The sequence below is a fragment of the Procambarus clarkii genome, chromosome 56 (genome assembly GCF_040958095.1).
Source record: "Procambarus clarkii isolate CNS0578487 chromosome 56, FALCON_Pclarkii_2.0, whole genome shotgun sequence".
Lineage (NCBI taxonomy): Eukaryota > Metazoa > Arthropoda > Malacostraca > Decapoda > Cambaridae > Procambarus > Procambarus clarkii.
Genome location: NC_091205.1, coordinates 17,956,431 through 17,981,700, shown reverse-complemented (window position 1 = coordinate 17,981,700; position 25,270 = coordinate 17,956,431). Strand labels below are relative to the sequence as shown.

The following is a 25,270-nucleotide window of genomic DNA, read 5'->3' as shown; positions in this document are numbered from 1 at the left end:
CACAAGGGCCGTGACGAGGATCCTTGTGGACTTGTTCATTTGATGAATCACGTTAGTGTGATCTGTGTGTAATGATGTAAGGGCGAAGAGGGAGAACGGCCTATTGACATAGCTCGGGTGCAGTGGGGGGGGGGGGGGGGGTTGTGTAAAAGCCTGGTTTGTGCCTCGGAGAGGCTGCAGGATCCAGTAAGTTCAGTAGAACTTCGGTTTCAACCCTTTCGTAGCTCAGTCGATTAAGGCAGTGTCTGGGATGCTCCCGGACACAGGTTCGAATACTCGTCACTGCCCTTGTGGATTTGTTCATTTGATGCAACACGTTAGTGTGATCTCTGTGTGTGTAAGTACTACCTAATTAACTCCCTGTAACCTACCTTACCCCTAAATGTCAACCCATGTCTTACTATTTTTAAACAATGCTGTTTGTTGATCAACTTTTATATTGGCTATTTTCTACCATGTTCACCCCCCCTTTTTTATCTTATTTGTTTTCTTTCAACGCAATTTATACTTTAAGCTCAATTACTATTAAGTTTTAGTCTAAGTTTTTTTCCCCCACCTCACCTTGCCCAAAACGCTATTTGTACAAGTGACTTTAGGCATTGTATGTACTACCTCCATCTATAAATCCAACATTATGTTTGTAACTAATCCTCTATGTATGTACTTTTACCGGAATAAACATTTGATTTGATTTGTTATACGACAGTGCTGGGTAGACGGAACACCACGAGTGTAGCTCTCATCCTGTAACTACTATAATAAGGAGCAGGGCGGCGCTCCATTAAGTGCCCGAGAGTTAAACGGGTATGGCCAATACGTAACCTCACCAGAGCCGTTTCCCACCGCCAGTTATGATGGAACTGACTCGGAGCCTTCAATGGTCGTCTTTCTTTCCTTCCCTCCCTCCAGAATTTTCTCAGCTCTCTATGTTGACGATCTTGCCCTCTGCTGTCAAGGTGATGACATCTTTCCTGTTGCCAGTTATGGTGGAAAGAAAAAGGCCAAGGGGACACACTATCCTTAAGAGCACACAGTCTGTTACCAGTAACAGAAGACCAACAACCCTGCCAAGAGGAACAGTGAAGAATGATGACTGGATAGAATTCTGAATAAGGAATGCCTTTGCGGGAAAGTGCGAAGACCCTCGGAGGTAAGATATATGGGGGCGACCAAGACAAACGAGTCAGATTAATCCAAAAGTCTAGCAGAATCTTTATACAAAAAGAGGGCAACCATAGAGGGACAAAGGGGGGATGAAGAATGGCCTGCTTCCAAGCAAGTCATCCCAAAAATCTTCGGTGTAGAGAACGTGAAGCCAAGATTGGTGGCCCAGAACGACAAGGCATCCATCGCAAGTTGAAGCTGTCGGAAGAAAGACGAGTCATCACCTTGACAGCAGAGGGTAAGATCGTCAACAGAGCCGAGAAAATTCCGAAGGGAAGAAAGGACGACCATTGTAGGCTCAGTAGTGTTCCAACCATTACTTAAGATTAAGAGTAGTTCTCAGAACACTACCTTGGGGTACACCTTCGTATTGCCGAAAATAGGCAGTGAGCGATATCAAACCTCACTCTAAAGGAACTACTATAGAGGAAGCTTTGTAAAAAGAAAGGGAGATTATCACAAAAGCCAAAAAAAAGCCCACTACAGTTGCTCAATTCCTGGTACCTATTTACTAATAGGTATTTAATATTTATTTTTAATAAATATTAAATACCAATATTTTTAGTATATAATAATCAGGGTTCTTTTGGTTGTGTCCCAATTGCACTGCCAACTGCACTACTGTTCCATGTAATTTAGGGCAAGTGCCTTTTCACTCAAAACAGTACTGTATACTCAGTTTTAATACAGTTTCTCAGAATTTTGTCAAAACTCATTACATAACATTGAAGAAAATATAAACCAAATGCAGAAGGGTTTTATAATGAAACAATGCAGATAATTGTTGCTTTATATATATTGCAGACTTTATTCTCTCACTCACAGGAGATCATGCATTTGATGGCTCCATCTTCACCTGTATGAAACATATCGAAGGCTTTCTGGAACTCCTCAAACTTGAATCGATGAGTTATGAGTGGCTTGACATCAATAAGTCCATTGGCAATCATATCAATAGCAATTTGGTAGCTGCCAAAAGGATACAATTAAATTGAGAAAAAAAATAGTTTAAATCTGAAAGTAATGTAATGAAATACCATACTGCCATAATGTAATGAAAGCATCATACTAGAAATAAATATCTCTGCTATTCCTAGTCAAACTAAATCTGTGCAAACACTCCATACAAATATAAGTACCGAGTCTATGGAACTCACTCTGATGAATTAAAAAATTGTCCAACCTATGCCTTATTCAAAAGTCAAAACAAAAAGAGTACATTATTTTAATTTCATCCTCATAGTTTCCTACCTTGTGCTTTAACTAAGGTTCATTTGAATCCTTTGCCTACTAGGGACCAGGAACCTAGCCTTCTCAGAGAAGTGCAGGGAGCAATGGCCTATGAACACTTTTAAATGTAAAGTGTCATAACTGCCATGGACCAGGAAAGGATACAACAATTACGAGGCGAATTACAACAGACAACTGTCTAGATCAACGTCCTAAAAGATCAAAATATCTTTCCTAGAAAGAAAGGAGTCCCCTTTGAGTTCTTTGGCTCCTTTTGACCCTGTTTGGGCCCTTGTACACTCTGGGCAGGGGTTGTTGCAGGGGAGGGGGTTTTCGTACCCTCCTCCCCTTTCTGATTTCCTATTACCGTATCCCTTGGCAGTCTTGTCTTGTGTATGAAACTGATGTTTGTGTAGTTTCTCACTTGTGTTCACAGACTGTGTTCGTTCAGCTTTTTTTTTAATATTTTCTTTTTCGTAATGCGGCTTTTGGTAATACTGTAGTGTAATTATTTTATTATTTGCATTGTTTTGTACCTAGCGATCTTGCTCTGTGTGGTCGTCCGGCTCCCTAGCCTTCTGTGCTCAGTCTCCCGTCCGTATTACGGCTGATTTAGACGTGGAACAAATTTTTATTTGAAAAAAAAAAAAATTGAGTCTTATCAGCCGGCAATTACGATATGTAGGGTTTCCCTCCAGGTTTGTTTCCAAGTGCCCTTAGTTCCTCGGATTTGTCTTTTCGGATGTTTTCTTACCCCCTGCAGAGGTTCAGGTGATGCATACCTCCTGAGAGACCCGGTTTAACTGCCTTGGATCAGGTTTTGTTTGAGGTCTATTCCTCTAACTTGGATCTGGTGCATTCCAAGGTTCCAATGTCAGGCTGCTTCGACGACTGGTTAATGTGGGCTCCCTGCTGGTCTGCTAGCCGGGGTTCCGGTTCTTTCGCAGCTTGTCGGGTTCAGGTTCCTGGTACCTTGGCGGAAGTCCCAGTTGGTTCTGTTGCAGGTTCGGACTGGCTGGGCATTGTGCGAGGTTGTCAGACTGTCCGTTTCTCTCCCTTCTACGGCTTTGTTCCTGTTGCTGTTCCATCTTCAGCTGTTTTTATGGGGGGACCTGGGTCACTCAGCGGTTGCTCAAGCAGCTGTGTGGGAACCTGAACTTTGCTCAATTGGTTTGTTCACTGTGCAAGGTTCGACTTAAGAGCAGCCTCTTTCACTGGTCTTGTGATCGCTAGGTTTGTTCTCGAGTGTCCTTGCGTCAGTTGCTGCGTCACCGGCTCTTTTTTTTGGGGGGGGGGGGGGGGGATTTTGTGCCATGGCGCCTTCCTTTTCCCTCACCGTTTTCACGGACTCTTCGTCTCTTGGTTGAGGCTTTGTGCCCAGTGCTCACCAGTCCGGCCATGGGTATTGGGGTGGTCCTTGCATCAAGCTCACAGTACGGGGCGGGAGTTTGCGGCGGATTCGGCTCTCTCGGGGCTCGATGATCTGGCGCCATTCGGACTGCGACCCCCGTGGTTCATTGTCTCAACCGTGGGGGTTCTCTTTGGTTCCTGGGTCTTTGGGACTGGTTGTTTCGAGTAGCTCTTCTGCAGAGTTCTCGGGGTTTAACTCTTCGCGCTGTTCAAGTTCGGGACGTGTCCAACGTCCTGGTAGACGGCCTGTCTCTCTTCATTCCTCTTTCCGTGGAGAGATGATTGATGCTGCATCTTTCCTTTGCCGGACGTATGGGCCCCCGGTCATGGATCTCTTTACGTCGGCGTGGTCTCAGCATCTCCCATTGTACGTGGCGTCATTCCCCGATTGGGAGGCAGTCGCCGTAGATGCTTTTCGGAAGGACTGGTCTTCCCCCCGGTCCAGCTGTTGCTCCAGGTTCTGACTTGGCTGGAATCCTATCGGGGAAGAGTGATTTGTCTGTCTCCATGGTGGCCAGCCCAGCATTGGTATCAGGCGCTGCTTGCTCGGTGTCCAAACCCGGGAGTTTCCACGGCTCTTTCAGGAGGTCGGGCCAGTGCTGGTTAGCCTTACTGCTCCACAATACGTGTCTGGCATTTCTGGTGTGCGTGTGTGTGTTTATCACCATTTGTAAGGTGATTGTATGGTGCTTTTGTTGGTGTCCCACCTGCGGTCTTCTTAGCAGGTTTTCCTCCCTTTCCTTTATCTTCGTCGGTTTTCATTGATTTTTGAACGGGTTGTTTTGTCCTTTCTTTGCTTTTTCTGGATCAGCATTTCATGCCTCATACTGACGCTTATCATGTGGCGTTGGCAGAGCCGCTGCAGCTTGCATTCGGAGTGGATTTCTCTTCCACTCCATAAGTTTTTTTTTTTTTTATTTTTTTTTTTTTTACCTCCAGTCTGTTCTTGTGCCGCCTGAGCCTTCTTGGTCTTTGGACCAAGTTCTTTCCTTTCTTTCTCCTTGGTTTGTCATTGCTTTTGGGAAGTTTTTTTGCCGCCTTCTCCTGTTCTGACAAAGAATGAGACGGCGGGCTTCCGGAGGGGTTAGTTGTGGATGCTTGGTTGATTAGGTGTGTGTGTGTGTGTGTGTGTGTGTGTGTGTGTGTGTGTGTGTGTGTGTGTGTGTGTGTGTGTGTGTGTGTGTGTGTGTGTGTGTGTGTGTGTTACGTGTTGTGTCTTGTGGCGGCTTTACGCTGCTACCAGCGTAAAACCAGCCACTAGTTCTGTGATGGTGGACACGCTCTGGGTGGATCCGGTTTCCCTGGCTCCCTGTTACAGGGCTCTTATATCTCAGGTTGTCTGCAGTGTCATTAAGTCTAGCCAGCCTGTGGTTTACCCCTCGTGCCCCAGATGTTAGGATGTATGCTGCTCTAGCAGCGGTCTTTGGCAGCATGTCTTGGGTCAACATTTGTGCGCGGGGGTTTTGGAAGTCGGACAGGGTCCTGGCCACCAGGTATCTTGTGAATGTTCCAGTTCCTTCACGGCCTTGTGTGGTCTTGGGAAGCCTAACTCGTGGGGCCTAACTATCGCGGCCGTCTCTCTTCCTCGTCTTGAGACCTGCAGTTATCTTGAGTTATCTTGAGATGATTTCGGGGCTTAGCGTCCCCGCAGCCCGGTCCTCGACCAGGCCTCCTTTTGTTACATCCCCAGGAAGCAGCCCGTAGCAGCTGTAACTTCCAGGGACCTATTTACTGCTAGGTGAACAGGCACATCAGGGTGAAAAACATTTTGCCCATTTGTCTCCGTCTCCACCGGGGTTCGACTCAGGACTACAAATCCGAAGCACTGTCCACCCAGCTGTCAGGTGCGGTGCTGCCGCTTCCTGGGTAATTAAGTCCCTGTTTTCCTTATTTGTAGGTAGTTAGCTTCAGAGAGCCGACGGGCCTCCCCACAGAAAACCAGCGCTGAATGTAATAAAATGCCATTTCTGGATAATCCCCGGAGACTCCCTGTCACTCCTTCCTTCTGGCCGGCGGAGTTCATCGTTTAAGAACTGGAGTGGTGGGCTGCTGGCTCAGGACGGGGGAGACATCTCCCGTCGTGGGCTGCTGGCTCAGGACGGGGGAGACATCTCCTGTCATGCAGGGTGCAGTCGCACCTCCACAGATCTCCAGTATCAAGAGTTGATACTGGTAATGGCTCAAAAGGGCCACCACTTACGGGCTATTCATGCCCGTGCCACTTTTTGGGTGGCTTACTCTTCATCAATCAAGCTGCTGGCTCAGATGAGCCAGCTTCGAGTAGCTATAATGAGCGGGAGTGCTAGTTGCATGAAGTATTGCTTGTTTGCCTTCTCTCTAGGAAAGATATTTTGATCTTTTAGGACGTAGATTGCATAGTGTAACCAGTGGTCTGTTCTGATTCGCCTACCTTTTTGGGTCCTTTCCCGGTCTATGGGAATTATGGCATAATTTAAATGTAAAGTGCTCATAGGCCATTGTTCCCTGCACCTCTCTGAGGGGGCCAGGTTCTGGCTCGTGGTTCCTGGTAGGCAAAGGACTCCTGTGACTGATGACCCCAAACTAATATAGCACTACATCAGTTCGGATAGCTTCACGGAGCCTCCGGGGTTCACCAAGAAAATGGCGTTTCATTACATTCAATCTTATTTTTTGCTAGATTGTTCATAATGAGATGGTTGATTCCCTCCCTTAGTATTCCCTCCAAATAATGTTGTTCCAGCTTTCTCGAGAATATCATTAATTTGCATGCCTGATCTGTGCCTTCATTATGTCCATTCATCTTTAATAAAGATAAATTTATAACTACTGAAGTCATATTTACATACAACATCAGAAATAAATTCTAAAAATATTTACCTTGGCTCAAATATACTACAACTTTTGTATAGAAAAGTACAATATGAGGCAATACGAGACGTTTTAAGTTAAAATGATTGCATTGTAGTGTTAGAATCAAGTAATTATAAAAAATAGTATTACAAAAGTTTGACTGCAGAGTTGTAGTACAGCATTATTATTGAATACCAAGGTAATACAAATTTTAACCATTTATGACCATTACCACAACTTTCTCAGCAAACACCTATTGAGAATTAATGGTAATACTGTATTTATTTTAAACAATTTATCTACATTAACAAATAGAAGAGCTATTATAGTGAACACTATATATATTCTTACCATAAATGTTGGTTTTGTACACAAACTTTTACTCTTATTTTCCTGGTTAAATTCAAATGCTTCAATAAAATGTAAATACTACATTGCAAGAATGGCTTACCAGTTGATATAGCGGTATACTCCTATGATCTCTACTTCCCTCATACCGGCGTGGACAAGGGGCAGCGTGACTTCAGGCGCCCCAACACCTACCAGCATCAGCACACCACCCGACCTGGTTGCCTGCACAAAATCAAAACAGATACATTGTCTATCACTATCATCTACTGTAGAGCTTCATTTGCAGCATTTTAGTACATTTCTGATGTCACCAGGTGTTCCCCAAGGTAAGATCTTTCTGCGTTCAAAGGACACGATCACACACAGCAACATTCCTTCCCACCACTAGGGGCCAGATTCACGAAAGTACTTACGCAAGCACTTACGAACCTGTACATCTTCTCAATCTTTGGCGGCTTTGTTTCCAATTAAAAAACAGTTAATGAGCTCCGAAGCACCAGGAGGCTGTTTATAACAATAACAGTTGATTGGGAAGTTTTCATGATTGAAACCGTTAAATAAATGTAACCAAAGCCGTCAAAGATTGACGAAAGATGTACACGTTCGTAAGTATTTGCGTAAGTGCTTTCGTGAATCTGGCCCCTGTGTTCGTATTCCTTCCAAGTGCTATACTGTTTACTCAATTGTTTAATGCTTCCTCCTGATAATTCCAGGACAGCACAGTCACAACCAGTGACACGGGCTACTATTCAAATCTGCCCCTTAAGGTCATTAAGGTGCTTGGAAGTCACTGGAAGACATGCACTAGCAGTTCATTCTTAGATTCACAGTCTTTCCAATCTCTCCCAAGGGTTAATGCTTGATAATTGTCAATTGGCATACTTGTTTGCTACCTATACTGATCACCGGGTGGCAGCATTACCCGCACCTCATTGTCCTAAGTTAATATAACTTCATTGTTCGCACACCCAAGCATCTCATTCTTTGGATCTCCATTTTAGTTTAATCAGTTTCACCGTGAGAATGTAACTTGTGCGCCCTTAGCTTGGCTAGTTGGAAGTGCTGTTAATGTTAAACACTACCTTTACCAGTCAGCCCGGTACACATAATATCCACAATTCACTCACTTAAAACCAGAGCCAGGAACATTAGTGAAATACCAACTATGGTATATGAAAGTGCCAATAGCAAAGTGCCAGTAACAAATGTTTGCACAATTCGTGTTGGCTTGGTGATTGCGGGTATTAACATACAGGAGTTCATGCTATTTAGGAAGTATTCAACTTGGACGGGGGGGGGGGGGCTATTTTGTTGATAAAGGTCAATGTTGAAGTTGCCTCTTAGGATGATGTGATTTGTTGTTTATGATTAGGTTCATAATATTATCCGAGAATGTAGTTGTACAGTATTAATATTGGGAAATCTATAAATAGCTCCAATAGTTATTGATGATTTAAGGGATTTGACCGAGAATTGAGTAAAAAGTTATATTCACAGCAGTTGTTTCCTATTGCTAACAACACTTGTGCAAGTGAAATTATCTTTATAATATATAGCTGTACCACCTTTTTTGTCAGGTGTGCAGCTATGAATGGCTTTATTTCCAGCCAAGTTGTATAGTTGGGTATAGTCTATTTAGCCATGTTTGTTCAAATAATGAGACGCGATGTCTGAAGAGTGACCCTAGCGCGTGTTGCACAACCAATGGGTATACTGAGCGACCTGCTCTCTAAGCCAGGCGGGTTAGTTCGCATCATATGCAGTACATCAATGATTTGCCAAATGTTTCTAAACATTCTTAAACCTATACTATTTGTTGCCAATACTACTGTCATCTATTCAGATTCCAACTCTCACATTAAATAATATTGTAAATAATGAATTAAAAAAAGTCCACTCGTGGATGTCAACCAACAAATTTACACTAATAGAAAATACCTACTACAATACTGTGCATTTTATTTGGAAGTAAATAAAAGCAAATTCAACTTCAGACAATGTTAACATTAGCATTGAACATGAAGGAAAGTTCCTTGGCCTATACATAGACAACAGACTAAAGCACCCACATACAACAGTCAAAAAAGTTTTGGAAACTAGTTATGCTCTCTAAAATCAGAAATATATAATGTAATTCACTTATATTGTAGTTATTTATCGATATAAAACCTTACTACAATGTTCCTTTTCATCTAACCTGATATGTTGGATTAAGGACCTGCCTGAAATGCTATGCATGTTAGTGTTGGGTACAAATACCAATATTATGTAATATCACCAACCCATTGTACCTTCTTGGGAATAAATTAATAATAATTATATTATCATTATTATTATTATTATTATTAGGACCTGGCAGCTTCCCTCTGGCTTTTGTTACTGGCTTAGTAACAGGCTGATGACGTTTAGTCAGCCTCAGGTGTATGCTCTCAAGTTATTCTGTGGTGGAATGAATATTTCTCAGCAACTCCCTAGCACCTTAACTACCCTACAGAGATTGAAAAGTTTGCTGTGATCCAGGTCCTTAAAATTTTCTTAGATTAAGGACCTGCCCGAAACGCTGCGCGTGCTAGTGGCTTTACAAGACTGTAATTACCATATTTGTATCCTCACATTCCTTATGTACATTCTTGTATATGCATAAATAAAAAATAAATAAAAAAAAATAGGTGCAAGTTGTCCTGTGGGACATGGTGGGTTCCTATCTTAAGGAGCAGCAAAAGAATTTGGAGACAGGTGCTTTATATATACTGTACTACAATGAAAGCCTTGTAGGCTATCTTGATAAATATACAACATAGTGCAACAACTATTTCCTGATCTCGCTTAATACTGTATATTCAAAAATTTCTTATCCTGAACTTTCCCCAGATTCCATTCCAAGACTAGCAAACTTCAAATATACACATTTTCAAATAAGGGAAGGGAATACCACCTCTGGCTGGAAGAAGGGGGACCCATAGCTTCGGAGGAAACCACATAACGCATTGGAGGGAATGTAGGTCCCCTCCAATACAGTTTCTGTGCTTTTCTCCTACCACCCCCTTTTTTTCCAAATTTTATTTTCCATTTAATTTTCAAATTAATTTTCAAATTAAATTAGATTCTGCATTCATAATTTGCAACTTACATAGATACCAGTAACAATGCCAGACTGCACTCCCGTACACTCGAGGGTCACCTGCGGCATGCACCCCATTACATCCTTCACCTTTGCCGCCAAGCTCTTGGGCTGATTGTCTTGTACTAGCAGCGTGTGATGCGCCCCCACCCGCTTAGCGATCTTAAGACGGTTCTCCTTGATATCTGTAAAATCAACATTTGTAAAAATTAATCTTTCATGCCTAATTAACTATTTGCAAAGTGAGCTAATGTATAAATAAAGACTTGAGGAAAATGTAGATGAATGAGCTAGTGCTACAGCTAGAGGAGAAAGAAGCAATTCCTCTTTGTCAGGGACGGGAACTATGTTAGGTTTATCCGAGCCCCCTCGAGCCCATTTTTCAGGATGTAACCCATAACAGTTAACATTTCAGGGTACCTATTTATTGTCAGGGTGAGCAGAGGCATCAGGTGTAAGAAAAACTGCCTGAACACTTCATCCTGAACTATAATCTAACTTAGACCATTGTGTTGCAAGTGGACAACAATGATTGCTGCATCACAATTTTTACAAGTGAGCAATTCATGACAAGTTTCAGTGAATTTAACTAAATGTGAACAATGTGTAGAAGATAGTATAGGATGAAATTTATTATTCATCATTTTAAAATTTAATAATTTTACATCTAATTCATGAAATTACAGAAATACTGTCATGGAACTTTGTTAAAAATACACCATTACATGAAAAGGCTAAATCCTGACTACAGTCAAATCCCCTCATTTTCGTAATTTAAAAAGAAATTCAAATTTTAAATTCATAAATAGTAGTGCATTTGTAAGTAGCTCAAGTCAATAAAATACCTACATGTACTTCGTATACAAAATGTAATTAATAATGACCATTATAACTGTAGACTGAAAAAAATAGCGTTGAATGTAAAACAACGGCAGTTTCTGGGTGTCCCAGAGGCTCCCTGAAGCTATCTATACTAATTAAGTACCATACTACTTGGAGTCGTCAGTCCCAGAGTTCTTGAATGCCTACCGGGGACCACGAGCAAGAACCTGCCCCTCAGAGGCGCAGGGAGCAATGGCCCATGAACCCTTTACATGTAAAAATTGCCATTGACCAGAGAGGGTACCCAGAAAAGCACCCATAAGAACAGAGAAGGCACCCATAAACAGAGCAACCCTCTGTTTATACTTTGAATCCACCAACAAGGACACCGGGACCTAGCCCTCGATCATCCACGTCCACTGCCTGCAAAGAATAGGCGGAGTCCTGGGGAAAAGCTTCAAAACAAGGAGCCGGCTGGGAAGACTTAGAAGCCTTATCGAAAAGTAGAGGCAACCCCCAGAGCCACCTGAGCTTCACACCGAACTAAACCCTGCCTCGACTCCGAAACTTTCAGGCGCTTCGAAGCCGATAACAGGGTTGAGGGGGTGGCGAACCATTCCTACCTGTGAAGGAAGATGGGTGGCGCGGACAGAACCAAAACCAAAGCAGCCAACACCCCTAAATCAGAGTCCCTAAAATCCAAGCGGGGCAGCTCTGGGGCCTTCAAACAGCCATACAACCTGGCATGTTCAACACAGAAACGCTAATTCAATGTAACTACTGCCTGATCCCTCAGAATATCAGATGGGGAATGAATAAGCTGAAGTACAAGAGGTGAACAAATCCCACAAGACTCTGGGTCATAGGTGTCACTGACCTAACTGGCAGCATGGTGGAGGCAGAACAGACGATCGTCACACTGAGGGGGGGGGGGACGAGCAACTCTCGAATTCGCACAAGATGAGACGGGGCTCGGAAGAGGTATCCATAGTACAACAGAACCAGTTGGAGATTTTCGGGGCCCGTAGGGTAAATGAGCCCTACAGGAAGCCAAGGCACTGGGGCTAGTAACTTGTTGATGCAGGCAATCAGACCACTAGAAACTGCCAGAAAGCCCCCAGGGCAGACCCAGAGACCCCTCCAACAGCAAACAAGCAGTCTTGGAGATCCAACACGCCCTTGCAGCTAGCGTTGTTGACTCTTCAGATAGCAGTGCGCCCCAGCAGCCGACACTGCCCTAAACAGGGCAAGACAAAGGTGAAATTCCCCTACACACCAAGAGAGAAGACCACCACAAGTGAGGAAATCCTCTAACGGAGATAGATTCCCATTCGTCCCAGGGAAGAAAAACCAGGCCAGGCAAGGGCAGTAGTTACGGAGCACCTAGGGAAGGTTATCCTAGGCACATGCAGCTCCAGTATGTTGAAACTTCTGGTAGAACACACATCCGTGAAGGAACAGCCTCACAAAGCAAAACACCAACAAAACTTGAAAACTGTGGCCAGAGCAAGCCGAAGACCGGTATACGCATCAGTCAAGAACTGGCTAGTGGCGGCCCGGCTCGCCCCTTCCCCAACAGGGTTGGGAGGTGGAGCTAACTAGCAAGGAAGGAAGGGGGGTTGGTTGGACGAAGTTTAGCTTGTTTGTGTAGCGAGTAATCCTTATACTCGCTCCATTATCTTAATGGCGTAACTAATTATAGTTACAAGCTTAACAAGCTTAAGAGCTTAAGATTATAGCTTAACAAGGTATAATCTTAACCCTAATTACAGGTAACAGTTCTCACATCTTCCTATCCTAGTAGAGAAAGGCGAGAGGTAGTAACCAAATATAAATAAGCGATATGAGAATAGCGGACAGTACAATTTCCAGCAAAGAATGTAGCACTCTGCGTAGGCAGTTCTAATCGCCTCCAAGACGCTACAGCTTCGACACAGAACAGACAGCAGACTAGGACCGCATCCAGCTACAACGCTCTCCCACAGAGCTCCGCGACTCCGGCCACACTCAGCTCTCTGCTCTGCTCCAAGCTCCGTCTCAACGTCTATGACACTGCTGTATCCAGGACTACTAAATAAATATGAAACTCACTAAACACTATCTAATCTACCAACCAACGTAACATAATCGTACGTTACATTTGTTTTTATTTGTGGCAAGTTATTGATACTTTTAAGGCGTAGGTCGCATTTTTCAACCAGGCAGTTATCTATTTTGACTTGCCTACCTTTCTGGGTGCCATTCCTAGTCGATAAAATGACAAACTTTACATGTAAAGTGTGATGGTTCAGAGCCATCTGGAGGTGATGTTCGCTCCAGCTGGCTGCCAAACTCACCACCTTTAAATTACGAAGTGCACAAGGGGACCAGACCGAAGACTCGTGCCATCATCCCAGCTCCCCCACAAGAACCAGGTGCTGTATCTTCTGCCAGTGGTGGGCCCCCGAGTGTTTATGGACCATTGCTTCCTGCGCCTCTAAGGAGGGAGAGGTTTTTGCTCGTGGTCCCCGGTACGCATTCAAGAACTCTACAACTGATGACTCAAGTAGTATGGTACATAATCAGGATAGATAGCTTCAGAGAGCCGACAAGGCTCCCCCACAGAAGACAGGTAAATGAAGAACAAGTGGGTATCTATAATAATAAAAAAGATACATAATTAAGTTAATTGGAGGATATAAAATCAAGAGAATGATTGTGAAAGTGGTGGTGCACCAGGCCACAACACAGTAGCCATGACAGTGCCCCGGTGCACACTATGCCTGCCAACACGTAATATATATTTTGGTGTATTTTTCCTAGTAATGTAACTGCAGTAAATATATAATCTTGCCCATGTAAGGAAACTAAAGCAGATGTATTCATTACATTACGTATTAACCTCAAACCAATTGCCTAATAACTATCCCAAGGCAACAAGGAAATCTTAAGTTTGAACAAATCCACAAGGGACTTGAGGTTATATCGAGATGATTTCGGGGCTTTTTAGTCCCCCCGCGGCCCGGTCCTCGACCAGGCCTCCACCCCCAGGAAGCAGCCCGTGACAGCTGGCTAACACCCAGGTACCTATTTTACTGCTAGGTAACGGGCATAGGGTGAAAGAAACTTTACCCAATGTTTCTCGCCGGCGCCTGGGATCGAACCCAGGACCACAGGATCACAAGTCCAGTGTGCTGTCCGCTCGGCCGACCGGCTCCCCAATGAAGATTCGAACCTACGTTCGAGAGCATACCAGACGCCGCCTTAATCGACTGAGCTACGACATGGTCCAAAGAAGTGTAAAATCCTGGTTTGTCTTAGACTGCAGGATCCAAGCAAGTTCAATAGAACTTTCTTGGATCCTGCAGCCTCTCCGAGACAAACCAGGATTTTACACAATTCCCCCACGCGCTCGAGCTATGTCAATAGGCCTTTTGACCATGTCGTAGCTCAGTCGATTCAGGCAGCGTTTGGGGTGCTCTCTGACGTAGGTTCGAATCCTCGTCACGGCCCTTGTGGATTTGTTCATTTGATGCATCATGCTATTGTGATTTCTGTGTGTAATCTTAAGTTTGTTTTGAACTAGACTTTGCTTGGACGTGCAGTCGTGCTCTCAGGTGATGCCATTAACTGCATGGAGAAATATTGATGACCACAGTTAGCCATGGTGATCCAAGCACGAAATGGCCAGACTCAAGTCTGGCCATTTGCTAAATGACCTTTATTTGCTAAAATCAAGGATTAACAATTTTCTTCGCAATGTTCCTGTGATATTCAAAAAAGAATGTTTGTCTATTTAACATTCGCCCCAAAACTCTCAATGTTGTAAGGCTTAGTTTTGCTTTTTCTTTAAAACAAGGCAGAAACAATAATGCTGGTTTTATTTACCCAATACCGTGTACAAATATTGATAGTCTTGGTATCAGCTAATCTTAAATACGATAAAAGCCAAGGCTGCCATTCTTTATAATTGATAAATATCCACCCCCCCCCCCAAGTGGTCATTGATAATCTTACCTGTAATCAGGATGTTAGTGGCGCCCATCGCCTTGGCTGTCAAGAGGCAGAGGAGGCCAATGGGTCCAGCGCCACAAATGAGGACAGATGAACCAAGTTGAATCTTTGCCTTACGACAAGCATGGACGGCAACAGCCAGGGGCTCGATGAACGCACCTTCCTCATCACTGACATTGTCAGGCAGCCTGTTATAATAGAGCACTTTACCAGGTGTTGCATCATAGTTGGCTTCCTTGAATGGCAATCAGGGATCCCAGATGGTACAAATATGGTTGGGTGATTTTTTCCACCTTGTGTGTTTTGTTTACATAGTTGTGTGTGTGTGTTGTTTACATAGGGTGTGTGTTTACATAGCCACCAGTTGAATAGACTAGTAGAATATTACATCTTCAACTGTTGTGGAGTTGCATCGTGGGGAGGGTCAGCAGTTTGGCCTGGGGGGGGGGGGGAGAGATACAAGCCAAGAGTATATACTGTATTACACACACACACACACACACACACACAGACAGAGAGAGACAGACAGATTCAAAAAGGGGTCACCTTCTTGAAGGGGCCAGCAGGCCACCGCACTCGCCTTCTGAAACACTAAAAGAATCAAGCGTGTGTCGGCGCCGGTATTTCTTCCAGGCTGCACGCTTGCAACAGACAGTTCAAACACAGTCTGAATTTCATCAAGGTACGCACTTCCATTTGCCATAGGAAATAGAGCGAGGAATCGAGTAGAAGGCAGCGTCGAATACGGTGTCATGAAAAAGGAGGAGGGCTCGAGGCAGAGGCAAGTCAAAGATTGGAAAGAGTAGCATGTAGGGTGAATAGATTCCAGCCAGCCTTGGCAATCTGCCCCCTTAGGGAAGGAGAGGGGAGGGTGAAAAGAGAAGATGACAACGATGTGAAAATGGTCACTTATGGAGGTCATCAAGAACCTGCCATGTGAAATCTAAATAAAGAGAACACGAGAAGAGAAAGTTCAAGAAAGGAAAGAGGGCCTAGTGCGTGGGTCAAAATAAGTTGGTTCACCAGAATTCAGAAGAGACAAAGACTTAAGAAGAGAAGACATGTGGTTTAAGTAAGCGGCCTCGGGTGTTTGAGGGCATGACAGTTAAAAATCACAAAAAAGGAGCACAGGCTCCGGTAAAAAAAAATCAACAGGAGTTAAAAAGGACCATGAGACCTCGAGACCTCGAGACCATAGATTGGGCGAATCTAACATCACAAGCAGAAGGATAACAATTTCCAGACCTGGGTTCTTGGGCTAACATCAGAAGAGGGCATGATCGATAAAATTCAGGTAGGGGGAAAGCTCACCCTGTCATGTGATAACCATATAAGACAGACTACACCACCATATTATAAGATGGACAACAAATATAGAAACCCACAAAGGTCCATAATTATGAATTTCTAGATTACCATCGAGGAGACTATCAAGGAAAGAAGAACTGCAAAAAAACACCTAGAGGGAAGCTGATAGGTGAACATGGGAAAATTTGAAGGTCATCACTGAACTCTTTCAAAAATATGTCCCAAAAAGAAAGAAAAACTAGATGACAGGTAGTAAAACGATCATTGATAACTATGCGGAACATCTGGATAACATAAATCCACGATGGACATAATTGATTAACAGATATACAAAAGGGCACTAAATTCAACCATCCAGGAAATCAGATTTGCCAAAAGAAAAAAAAAAAAAAAAGTCAGAACTCCAACCACAGAGATACAAAATAGTTCTATGCCTGTATAGAAAGTAAAACCAAAATAAAGGACTGTAGGACCCTTAAAATACGAGACTAACCAAGTTATAATGGATGACAAAAGGGCAGTAAATACTTTGAATATTTTACATCAGTGTTCACACCAGAAATTAGACGACATCCCATCACCCCCATTTGAAGGAGGTGAAGAAAGTGAATTATAGAATATACCCATTACATGCGTCACAATCAGGAAGAGCACTGACGAACTAAACTCAAAAGCCTCAGGCGAGGCTTTTTACACACAATCACACCTAACCATCCACCATGGGCAACCCAAATGTTATGCAATCAAAAGTCATAAAGGAACTGGCAAAAGAAATATGCCAACTGCTGGACCTACTTTTCACAATCTCTGGACCAAGGGGTAATCCCCCCTAGATTGGAAATGTGCAAATGTTACCCGTATTTTAAAAAGGGCAGAAAGAGCTCAGGCAACTACCGTCCGATCAGCTTGACATCACACATCTGCAAGCTCAGATTCCTCAGGTAGCTAGGGAATCATTTACAATCTTTCAGTGAACAATCTTCTAAAATCGACACATGGGTTTGTTAAAAATAGATCGACTTACAAACCTACTCACATTTTTGGTAACTGTAACCAGCTACTCAGACAGGAATTCAGGTGGATGTAGTATACATGGATTTTGCTGAAGCCTTTGATAGGGCACCACATGAAAGACTGGCAAGGAAATTACAGGCGCGTGAAATAAATGGTAGAATACTAGAATGTATAAAACAATGGTTATAACAAAGAAAACAGTGGTGCTAAATGGAAATTAATCTATCTGGATAAATGTGGTACCACAGGGTTCCATTTTGGGGTCAACCCTTTTTGTTACACTGTACATCAATGAAAATGTCCATACAGCATTAATTTCAAAAGCCTGGCGTCTCAGAGGCAAGAGATACCACCTACCAGGACAGCCAGGGTGTCCAAGAGCTAGCCACAGGAAGGGGTGCGTCGTCCCCAGCAGTGCTCCCTCTTTTTAACAGTGGGAAAACTTCCCCCTTTTTATCTGTACAATCCTACTGCATCGTATATTCTCACACACTTGATGCAAAGACCTCTTTCTCCCTTTTTGCCCCAACCTAGACGCCTAACCATCCACCATGGGCAGCCCCCTCACGGACGACCCATCCAGCGGGAGGACAGTCGACCCGAACAAGATCCCTATGGGTGTGTACAGCACCTCAACATGTACAACACCCGGAGAGAGAACAGGGGAAGTTCTGATGTTAGCCAGTCTTGCATATGCCGTTGAAGATACCCTTTCCATGTGTGTTTGAGTTAGAGCGTGCGTGTGTGCGCGCGTGTATAAATGCAGTACCACAGTGGAACTACAAAACCATAAATATAGCATATATTATTAGATTACGTTATATAACATGTACATTATACTTATACCGGACTGTATACCATATGACTTAGTCATTACAACAGTAATATTAAGAAGAGTATTGATGAGGCTGCGTGTCTGCAGCGTGCCTTACTTGAAGCAGAGGTCAGCATTATGGAGGTAGTAGCGGGCGAGACAGCCAGGGTAGAGGGCTACAGAGTTGTGGAAGCAGGCGTCCTCACACACGTTGTACTTGCCGCTGGTGCAGTAGTCACACCTACGACACGGGCCTCCTGGCTCTATCGTCACGCGGTCACCTGTGGCTCACCACGAATTACCAGTTAAATGAGTCAACGTTACAAGCGAGATACAGTCAAAAAGTATTCAATAGAGGAATGCTTTTTTTCTTCTCCCAGGAGAGATATCCGACCCCCTACAACTGGCTAATAATTTGCAACAGTACTGTATTACTTTATTTACAATATTAAAATATTACAGTATTATTGACCAAGCCAAAATTGCTCTGACATTTATTACTTCAATAATCCTTCAGTTTCTTAACAACTCGAAAACTTAAAGAAAAATTAACATTTAGTTATCTTATCTTTTTCCCAGTAAAGGTACTTACTGGTAATGCAATGAAGCCTTTTATGAAGATAACTTATCTTAGTGCTGTGCCGGAGGCTTTCATCTTGGCTCTGTCCACAGTAAACACTTATGATATGATGTTATATTAGACCGAGTTCATTTGAAATTTTAGGTATAGATTAATAAACTATATATAGAACATTGGAATAACAACTTAGAAAACGCGAGAAACGTAGATTGGATATTTCGGTCCCAAGCCGAAATAAACAAGCCTATTATTTCATTGATTAGTGCGCTATTGTACTTTATTTTCATATACTATAGTTTTAATATGTATTTTCATGTTCCCATTGATAATATTTACACATGTAGTGCATTCTATCTCTGAAGACGAACAGGCACAAAACCGGAGTGACAACGAACAGAATAATAATGTACAGAATCTAGGCGCCATCTCTCAGCCTAATAGGAACAACGAAAGAAATTTAAATTTCTTCTACACTAATGCCAGAAGCCTGGTGAATAGATTTGATGCCTTGTGTGCATATGCCGAGGCCGAAACTCCAGACATTGTCGTAAGTGAAACATGGGGGACGCGAGGACATTATTGAAGGGGAACTCATCCTCCCAGGATATCATCCACCATTCAGAAAGGACAGAACAAGAGCAGGTGGTGTACTGCTTTATGTGAAGGAGGACCTGAAAGCAACCACCAATGAGAAACCGAACACCATGGGATCCTCTGAGTCTGTATGGTGCAACATACTATCTCAACATAACATACCAACAGTGGGAGTATGCTACAGGGCTGACAATAGCAGAGGAAGTTACTGATCTGCATAATGTGATCACTGTTGCGTCACAAACCTAAACTCTTATAATGGGCGATCTCAACCACGAGACAATAGATTAGGTAAATCTAACATCACAAGCAAAAGGAGATCAATTTCTTGAACTGGTGCAGAACTCATTTCTCATACAATATATCCTTATCCTGATATTCTTATCCTTATCCCTTCCAATTGCTTTATAGTCGTAATGGCTTTCCCTTTTCCCCTGATAATTCCGTTCCCAGGACCCTCAACAGCTGCCTATTCCAAATACCTATTTATTGCTGGATGAACAGCGACATCAAGTGAAGTGAAATATGTCCTACCATTTGCCCTACCTTTTAGTTAACTTTAAATGGAAGATCTAAGCAAACAATTTGATGTTTGCTAGTGGGCCAATTCAAACGTTTTACAAGAAATTCTTCTGTATTATACTTACCGAAACGTGGTTGAAAGGGGATACAACGCAACTCTTTAACATACCAAACAACTCAGTAATTCACAACTGTCGACCAGTCCAGAGAGGTGGTGGTGCTACTGCTCTTTACCACCACCAAAAACTGACATGCTTAAATGTAATTAGAACTAGAGACTCCCGTGGAGAGTATATCTTTGCCTGTTTCAGAGTCAAGGGTGCCGAGTCTGTCCTGACTGTGGGAGCAGTTTACAGAATTCCTAATACTGATGTTGCTGAATTCAACTCTTTAACCTTAGAAATCTAATACTAACAAACTTTAACTAATAATATCAGGGGATTTTAATATTTACTTCTGCGAGCCTGGTAACCCTTAACCTGCTAGTTTAATCAATTTTATGAATTCCTATTTGCTCATATCCTTAATTACTAAACCTACTAAAATTACTGAAACGACTGCCTCTACTCTTTACCACATCTGGACTGACATAACTTCTCCACTTCAGCGATAATCACTGATAGGACCACAGATCATTACCCGACATTTCTCCTAACCAACATTAATAAGCCACCTCTAGATACAATGAAGATAAGCTTTAGGCTGCACAAAACTTCTATAAGCAACTTTATCGCTGCTAAAATCAACTGGGAGGCTGAATTAGGTAACACTGAACATCAACCTAGCAGTGCAAACATTTCTTCACAAAATTAAGCCTCTGTAATACCCACTATCCAATGCTAACTAAACAAGTCACAACTAAAAGGTTAAACAATCCATGGCTTATTAATAAGGGTATACTTTAATCTATTGGTAAGAAACATTACCATGAGAAGAAGTATAGGTTAAGGGTCATCTTCAACGAAATTTCAAGGAGATACTCTTTAGTGCTGATTAAAATAATTGAGCCAAAATAAAATATGAAAATAAATTCGATCAAATTAAGGGCAACATTAAGGAAACATGGAGCACCATTTTCCCAAACATTAGGATCAAAGAAGATCTTTTATAAGAAAACAATACTGCTATCCAATGACGACGTGCTTTCTGCCTCTGCTATTTAATTCAATAATGTCTTCTCATCCATTGGCACATCCCTTGCAAATGATATCCCAGCCTTCCTAAGTAGTGTTAAGGACTACCTTACAGTAAACTATCCAGAGTCTCTGTACTTAACTCCCGCTAATTCCACTGAAGTTAACGAGACAAGCCTTTCTCTTAAAACAGTCAAGTGCCCTTGTTGAGATACCAACTCAAATTTAGAAAGAAAATCTTTCAGATTTCTAGCTCCAGCCATTGCATTACTTTACTTCAAACCTTTCCTGATATTGTTAAAAAAATTAAAGCGAGAGTAACCCTAGTCCACAAATGTGGTGATCTGGTCGACGACCGGGCCGCAGGGTCGCTAAGCTCCGAAATCCGGGATAAGAGTCCTAACAATACTAGGAGAAAATGAGCACAGAATTGTTATGTTCTTAACGTACAAGATACCAAAGGGGTATTGAGTACGTGGATGGGGATGGGAATAGGCTATTAAGAGACTACGGAACACAGCTGCAAGTTGGCAAACCTGGAGCTGTAAGAAAGTTTACATTCAAGTACAACTAACAGGGGAAAATGTATTGAAAACTTTCTCTCCATTGGATCTAAATCCAAACTAAGTTTTATTTTTATATACAAGAGTTGTTACATTCTTGTACAGCCGTACAAGAACATTGTACGTACAAGTTTCGTACAGCCGTACGAAACGCGTAGCGTTTCGGGCAAGTCCTTAATCCTATGTTCCCCGGAATACGACCCCCCGCGTTTATGACTAGTAAACACACACACACACACACTTGCTCTCACCTGGTTTGAGATGTTTGACATCTGGGCCACATTTGGCGACCACCCCGGAAGCCTCATGACCAACTCCAATGGGTGGAGTGAGGGTGAAGTCACCCAGACGACCCTTGTAGACGAGGGAGAGGTCAGACCCACACAGCCCCACCTGCGCCATCCGGATCAACACCTCTGTCCAACACACCCGTGGTCAACATCAGTCATTACAAGCAGGGAGGCTGGCCCTTATCACCCATTATTTATAACATAATAATGTGTAACATCCTCCAAATTGTTCAGCATTTTAATTTCAATGAGATCCGCCCTGTAGTGTGGATAGAGGTGCAATTTAACAACCCTATGGTGCACTAGTGTGCTGGTGGTGGGTGCAACACTCACCATTGGAGCCCAGGGGCGGGATGGGGTGCGTCTCCTGTGGGAAGAGAACCACAATCATGTCTGTTACTAAGTGAGAATTATTGTATCAAAGGACACAATCACTTTGGACCAATTACAAAATACAATTTAATTTGCTAATCTGAGGTGTGTCATTTTTGCTCTGATAACATGTGGTATTACCAATGTGTACTAAACTTATGAGTACTCTTGTACTAGGGCTCCTTAGTATACTGAAGAACTAAGATGCCTGGTATACTAAGAAGGTCTAGTACACTAATATGGCCTAATATACTAAGAAGGCTTAGTTTACCAAAAAGGCCTATGTTACGGCCAGCAACCGGGTTCTTGCTGTTAAAAAGAGTCTTAACCTTCTTGATTCTACCCCAAATCTATGGTACTTTTCAAGAACTGGCCATGACAAGTAGTAGTGAAAAGAACAAAAGGGGGATAAACAATATGAACATAAGAACAAAGGTAACCGCAGAAGGCCTATTGGCCCATACGAGGCGCTCCTATCTATAACCACCCAATCCCACTCATACTTGTCCAACCCGCGCTTGAAACAATCGAGGGACCCCACATCCACCACGTTACGCGGCAATTGGTTCCACAAATCAACAACCTTGTTACTGAACCAGTATTTACCCAAGTCTGTCCTAAATCTAAACTTATCCAATTTATACCCATTGTTTCGTGTTCTGTCTTGTGTTGATTTTTTAATACCCTATTAATATTTTTTCAGTTTTCAGGGTTTTTTCAGTTATATCGTACTAAGACTAGGGAAAGGATAGGTCCATTAAAAACTGAGACAGGTCAAATAACAGATAGTGATGAAGAGATGAGTAGTATTTTTAATAAATATTTTGTATCTGTATTTACTAAAGAGGAACTTAACAATATGCCTTCAGCCGAACAAGTCTATGTGGGTAGGGACGAGGACAGGTTGACGAGTTTAGCAGTTACCAGGGAGGATGTTCTTAAACAAATAGTAAAGCTCAAACCAAACAAATCCCCAGGGCCGGATGAAGTGTTTGCCAGGGTGCTTAAAGAATGCAAAGAGGAGCTTTGTGACCCACTGTCAACCATATTTAATAAATCAATAGAGTCAGGCAGAGTGCCAGAGTTTTGGAAAGTTGCTAATGTGATACCAGTTTTTAAGAAAGGAGATAGATCACTTGCGTCTAACTATCGACCAATTAGCCTAACGTCTATAACGTTTCTATAATTCATTTTACAAATGGTTCCACTGCTGCTATACAACAAGACAAACCAAAGCTCTCTTACACAAATACTGCCATGTTCAGTGCAATTATTTTCTAATAAATTCATATATTTTTTAATATAAATGCACAATTTATTTTTGTTAGCTAGTGAGTTTAGTTAATTTATTATGCATTCGTTACCCATCCTGTGGGCGGTGGTGGAAAGGGTTACAGAGGCACATAATGGGCTCAGGGACTGAAACCCAATTTTTATTTAGCTAGGAAGTTACAGTCTACATGAGCTAGATACAAAAGTTAATGTATATTGTTATTTTAACGCAGGATGTGAGACCGTCCACAAGTACAATCTCTACATTTTGCAACTTACATATGTGGAGAGCTTAACTTACATATGTGGATAGCTAAATAACTTACATGTGTCAAAAGTGATATGTTTATCCTGCACCCATTTTTTCCCTTTCCGAAACAGAAAACGGAACAGTATGTCAATTCCGCGAGCCGGTTCCATTTTCCAGTACGACAGTTTTTGGCCTTATGTAACGCATACGTCAAAATGCGACGTTGTGTTAGGAGGCCGGGTTGGCAGCAAGCGGTGGACGAGTTACAATGACACTCGTTCACTACCATCAATCAGCAAACTGGGGATAGTTGGCTAAAATTTCTGGTAGTAGTTCATTTTGAATGAAATATTTACACATATCTTGAACATTTATTATGGAGCTGTCTCTAAATTCACGTATCTTTTCGCACTCCATCACATAGTGACGGAGGGTGTGCGAATAATTTTGTTAACACAGTTTACATATGGTCAGGTCTACATCGGCAGATAATGAGAATTCCCAGAGATACTTGTAACCGAGTCTAAACCGATCAGTAGTAACATCTAGAAGTCTGCTGATTTTATTGGATGAACCATAGATGTGTGGCTCCTCTTGCATGATAGTATGATGATAGATGGAATTACTGGAGTTTATTTCACTTTGCCTTAGATCTACAAGATTTCGTGTTATTGGACCATTAGGTAACTTGAACAGTTCAGCACTTGTACTGTGCTAAGTCTTTACCAAAGCATCATAATTATATGCTCCTAACAATACTAAGATATTTGCGATATACTGACACTAAACAAATGTCCAGACGCAATATGTCCTGGTATACTTGCCAGACGCAAGTCGTTGACGCCTCTGAGGACGGGGAAGGTGTTCTCCATGACGGGACCCGCGCGCTCTGCTGGACCAGGCCGCACTGACTCTGAGAGCCTTGTGTCCACCTATATATGCATCGCTGAGACAAGCATGGGTGTTGGGGTTGGTCGTGGGGCAAGCATGGGTGTTGGGGTTGGTCGTGGGGCAAGCATGGGTGTTGGGGTTGGTCGTGGGGCAAGCATGGGTGTTGGGGTGGGTCGTGTGTTTACTAGTTGTGTTTTTACGGGGGTTGAGCTTTGCTCTTTCGGCCCGCCTCTCAACTGTCAATCAACTGTTTACTAACTACTTTTTTTTTGTTTCCACACCACACACACACACACACACACACACACACACACACACACACACACACACACACCAGGAAGCAGCCCGTGACAGCTGACTAACTCCCAGGTACCTATTTACTGCTAGGTAACAGGGGCACTTAGGGTGAAAGAAACTTTGCCCATTTGTTTCTGCCTCGTGCGGGAATCGAACCCGCGCAACAGAATTACGAATCCTGCGCGCTATCCACCAGGCTACGAGGCCCCTGTAGTGGGGCAAGCATGGGTGTTGGGGTGGGTCGTGGGGCAAGCATGGGTGTTGGGGTGGGTCGTGGAGCAAGTATGGGTGTTGTAGTGGGGCTACGAGGCCCCTGTCGTGGGGCAAGCATGGGTGTTGGGGTGGGTCGTGGAGCAAGTATGGGTGTTGTAGTGGGGCTACGAGGCCCCTGTCGTGGGGCAAGCATGGGTGTTGGGGTGGGTCGTGGAGCAAGTATGGGTGTTGGGG

The 25,270-nt window shown here is 43.0% G+C and overlaps 1 protein-coding gene across 2 annotated transcripts; it reads right to left on the bottom strand.

Annotated features, from left to right (window-relative positions):
• Positions 1-1,942: 1,942 nt before the first annotated feature.
• Positions 1,943-24,599, bottom strand: LOC123770666 (sorbitol dehydrogenase). Of its 2 annotated transcripts, none has more exons than XM_045762731.2 (8): positions 24,460-24,599; positions 22,075-22,108; positions 21,703-21,867; positions 18,178-18,340; positions 14,927-15,111; positions 10,118-10,293; positions 7,088-7,209; positions 1,943-2,133 (listed from the first exon to the last, which is right to left on the bottom strand). In XM_045762731.2, the coding sequence occupies exons 1-8, from the start codon at positions 24,505-24,507 to the stop codon at positions 1,980-1,982; spliced, it is 1,047 nt and encodes a 348-aa protein (XP_045618687.1). In that variant the 5' UTR covers positions 24,508-24,599; the 3' UTR covers positions 1,943-1,979. The 2 variants fall into 2 exon arrangements, with proteins under 2 accessions (XP_045618687.1, XP_069161899.1); XM_069305798.1 differs by having other exon boundaries at positions 24,418-24,522.
• Positions 24,600-25,270: the final 671 nt, after the last annotated feature.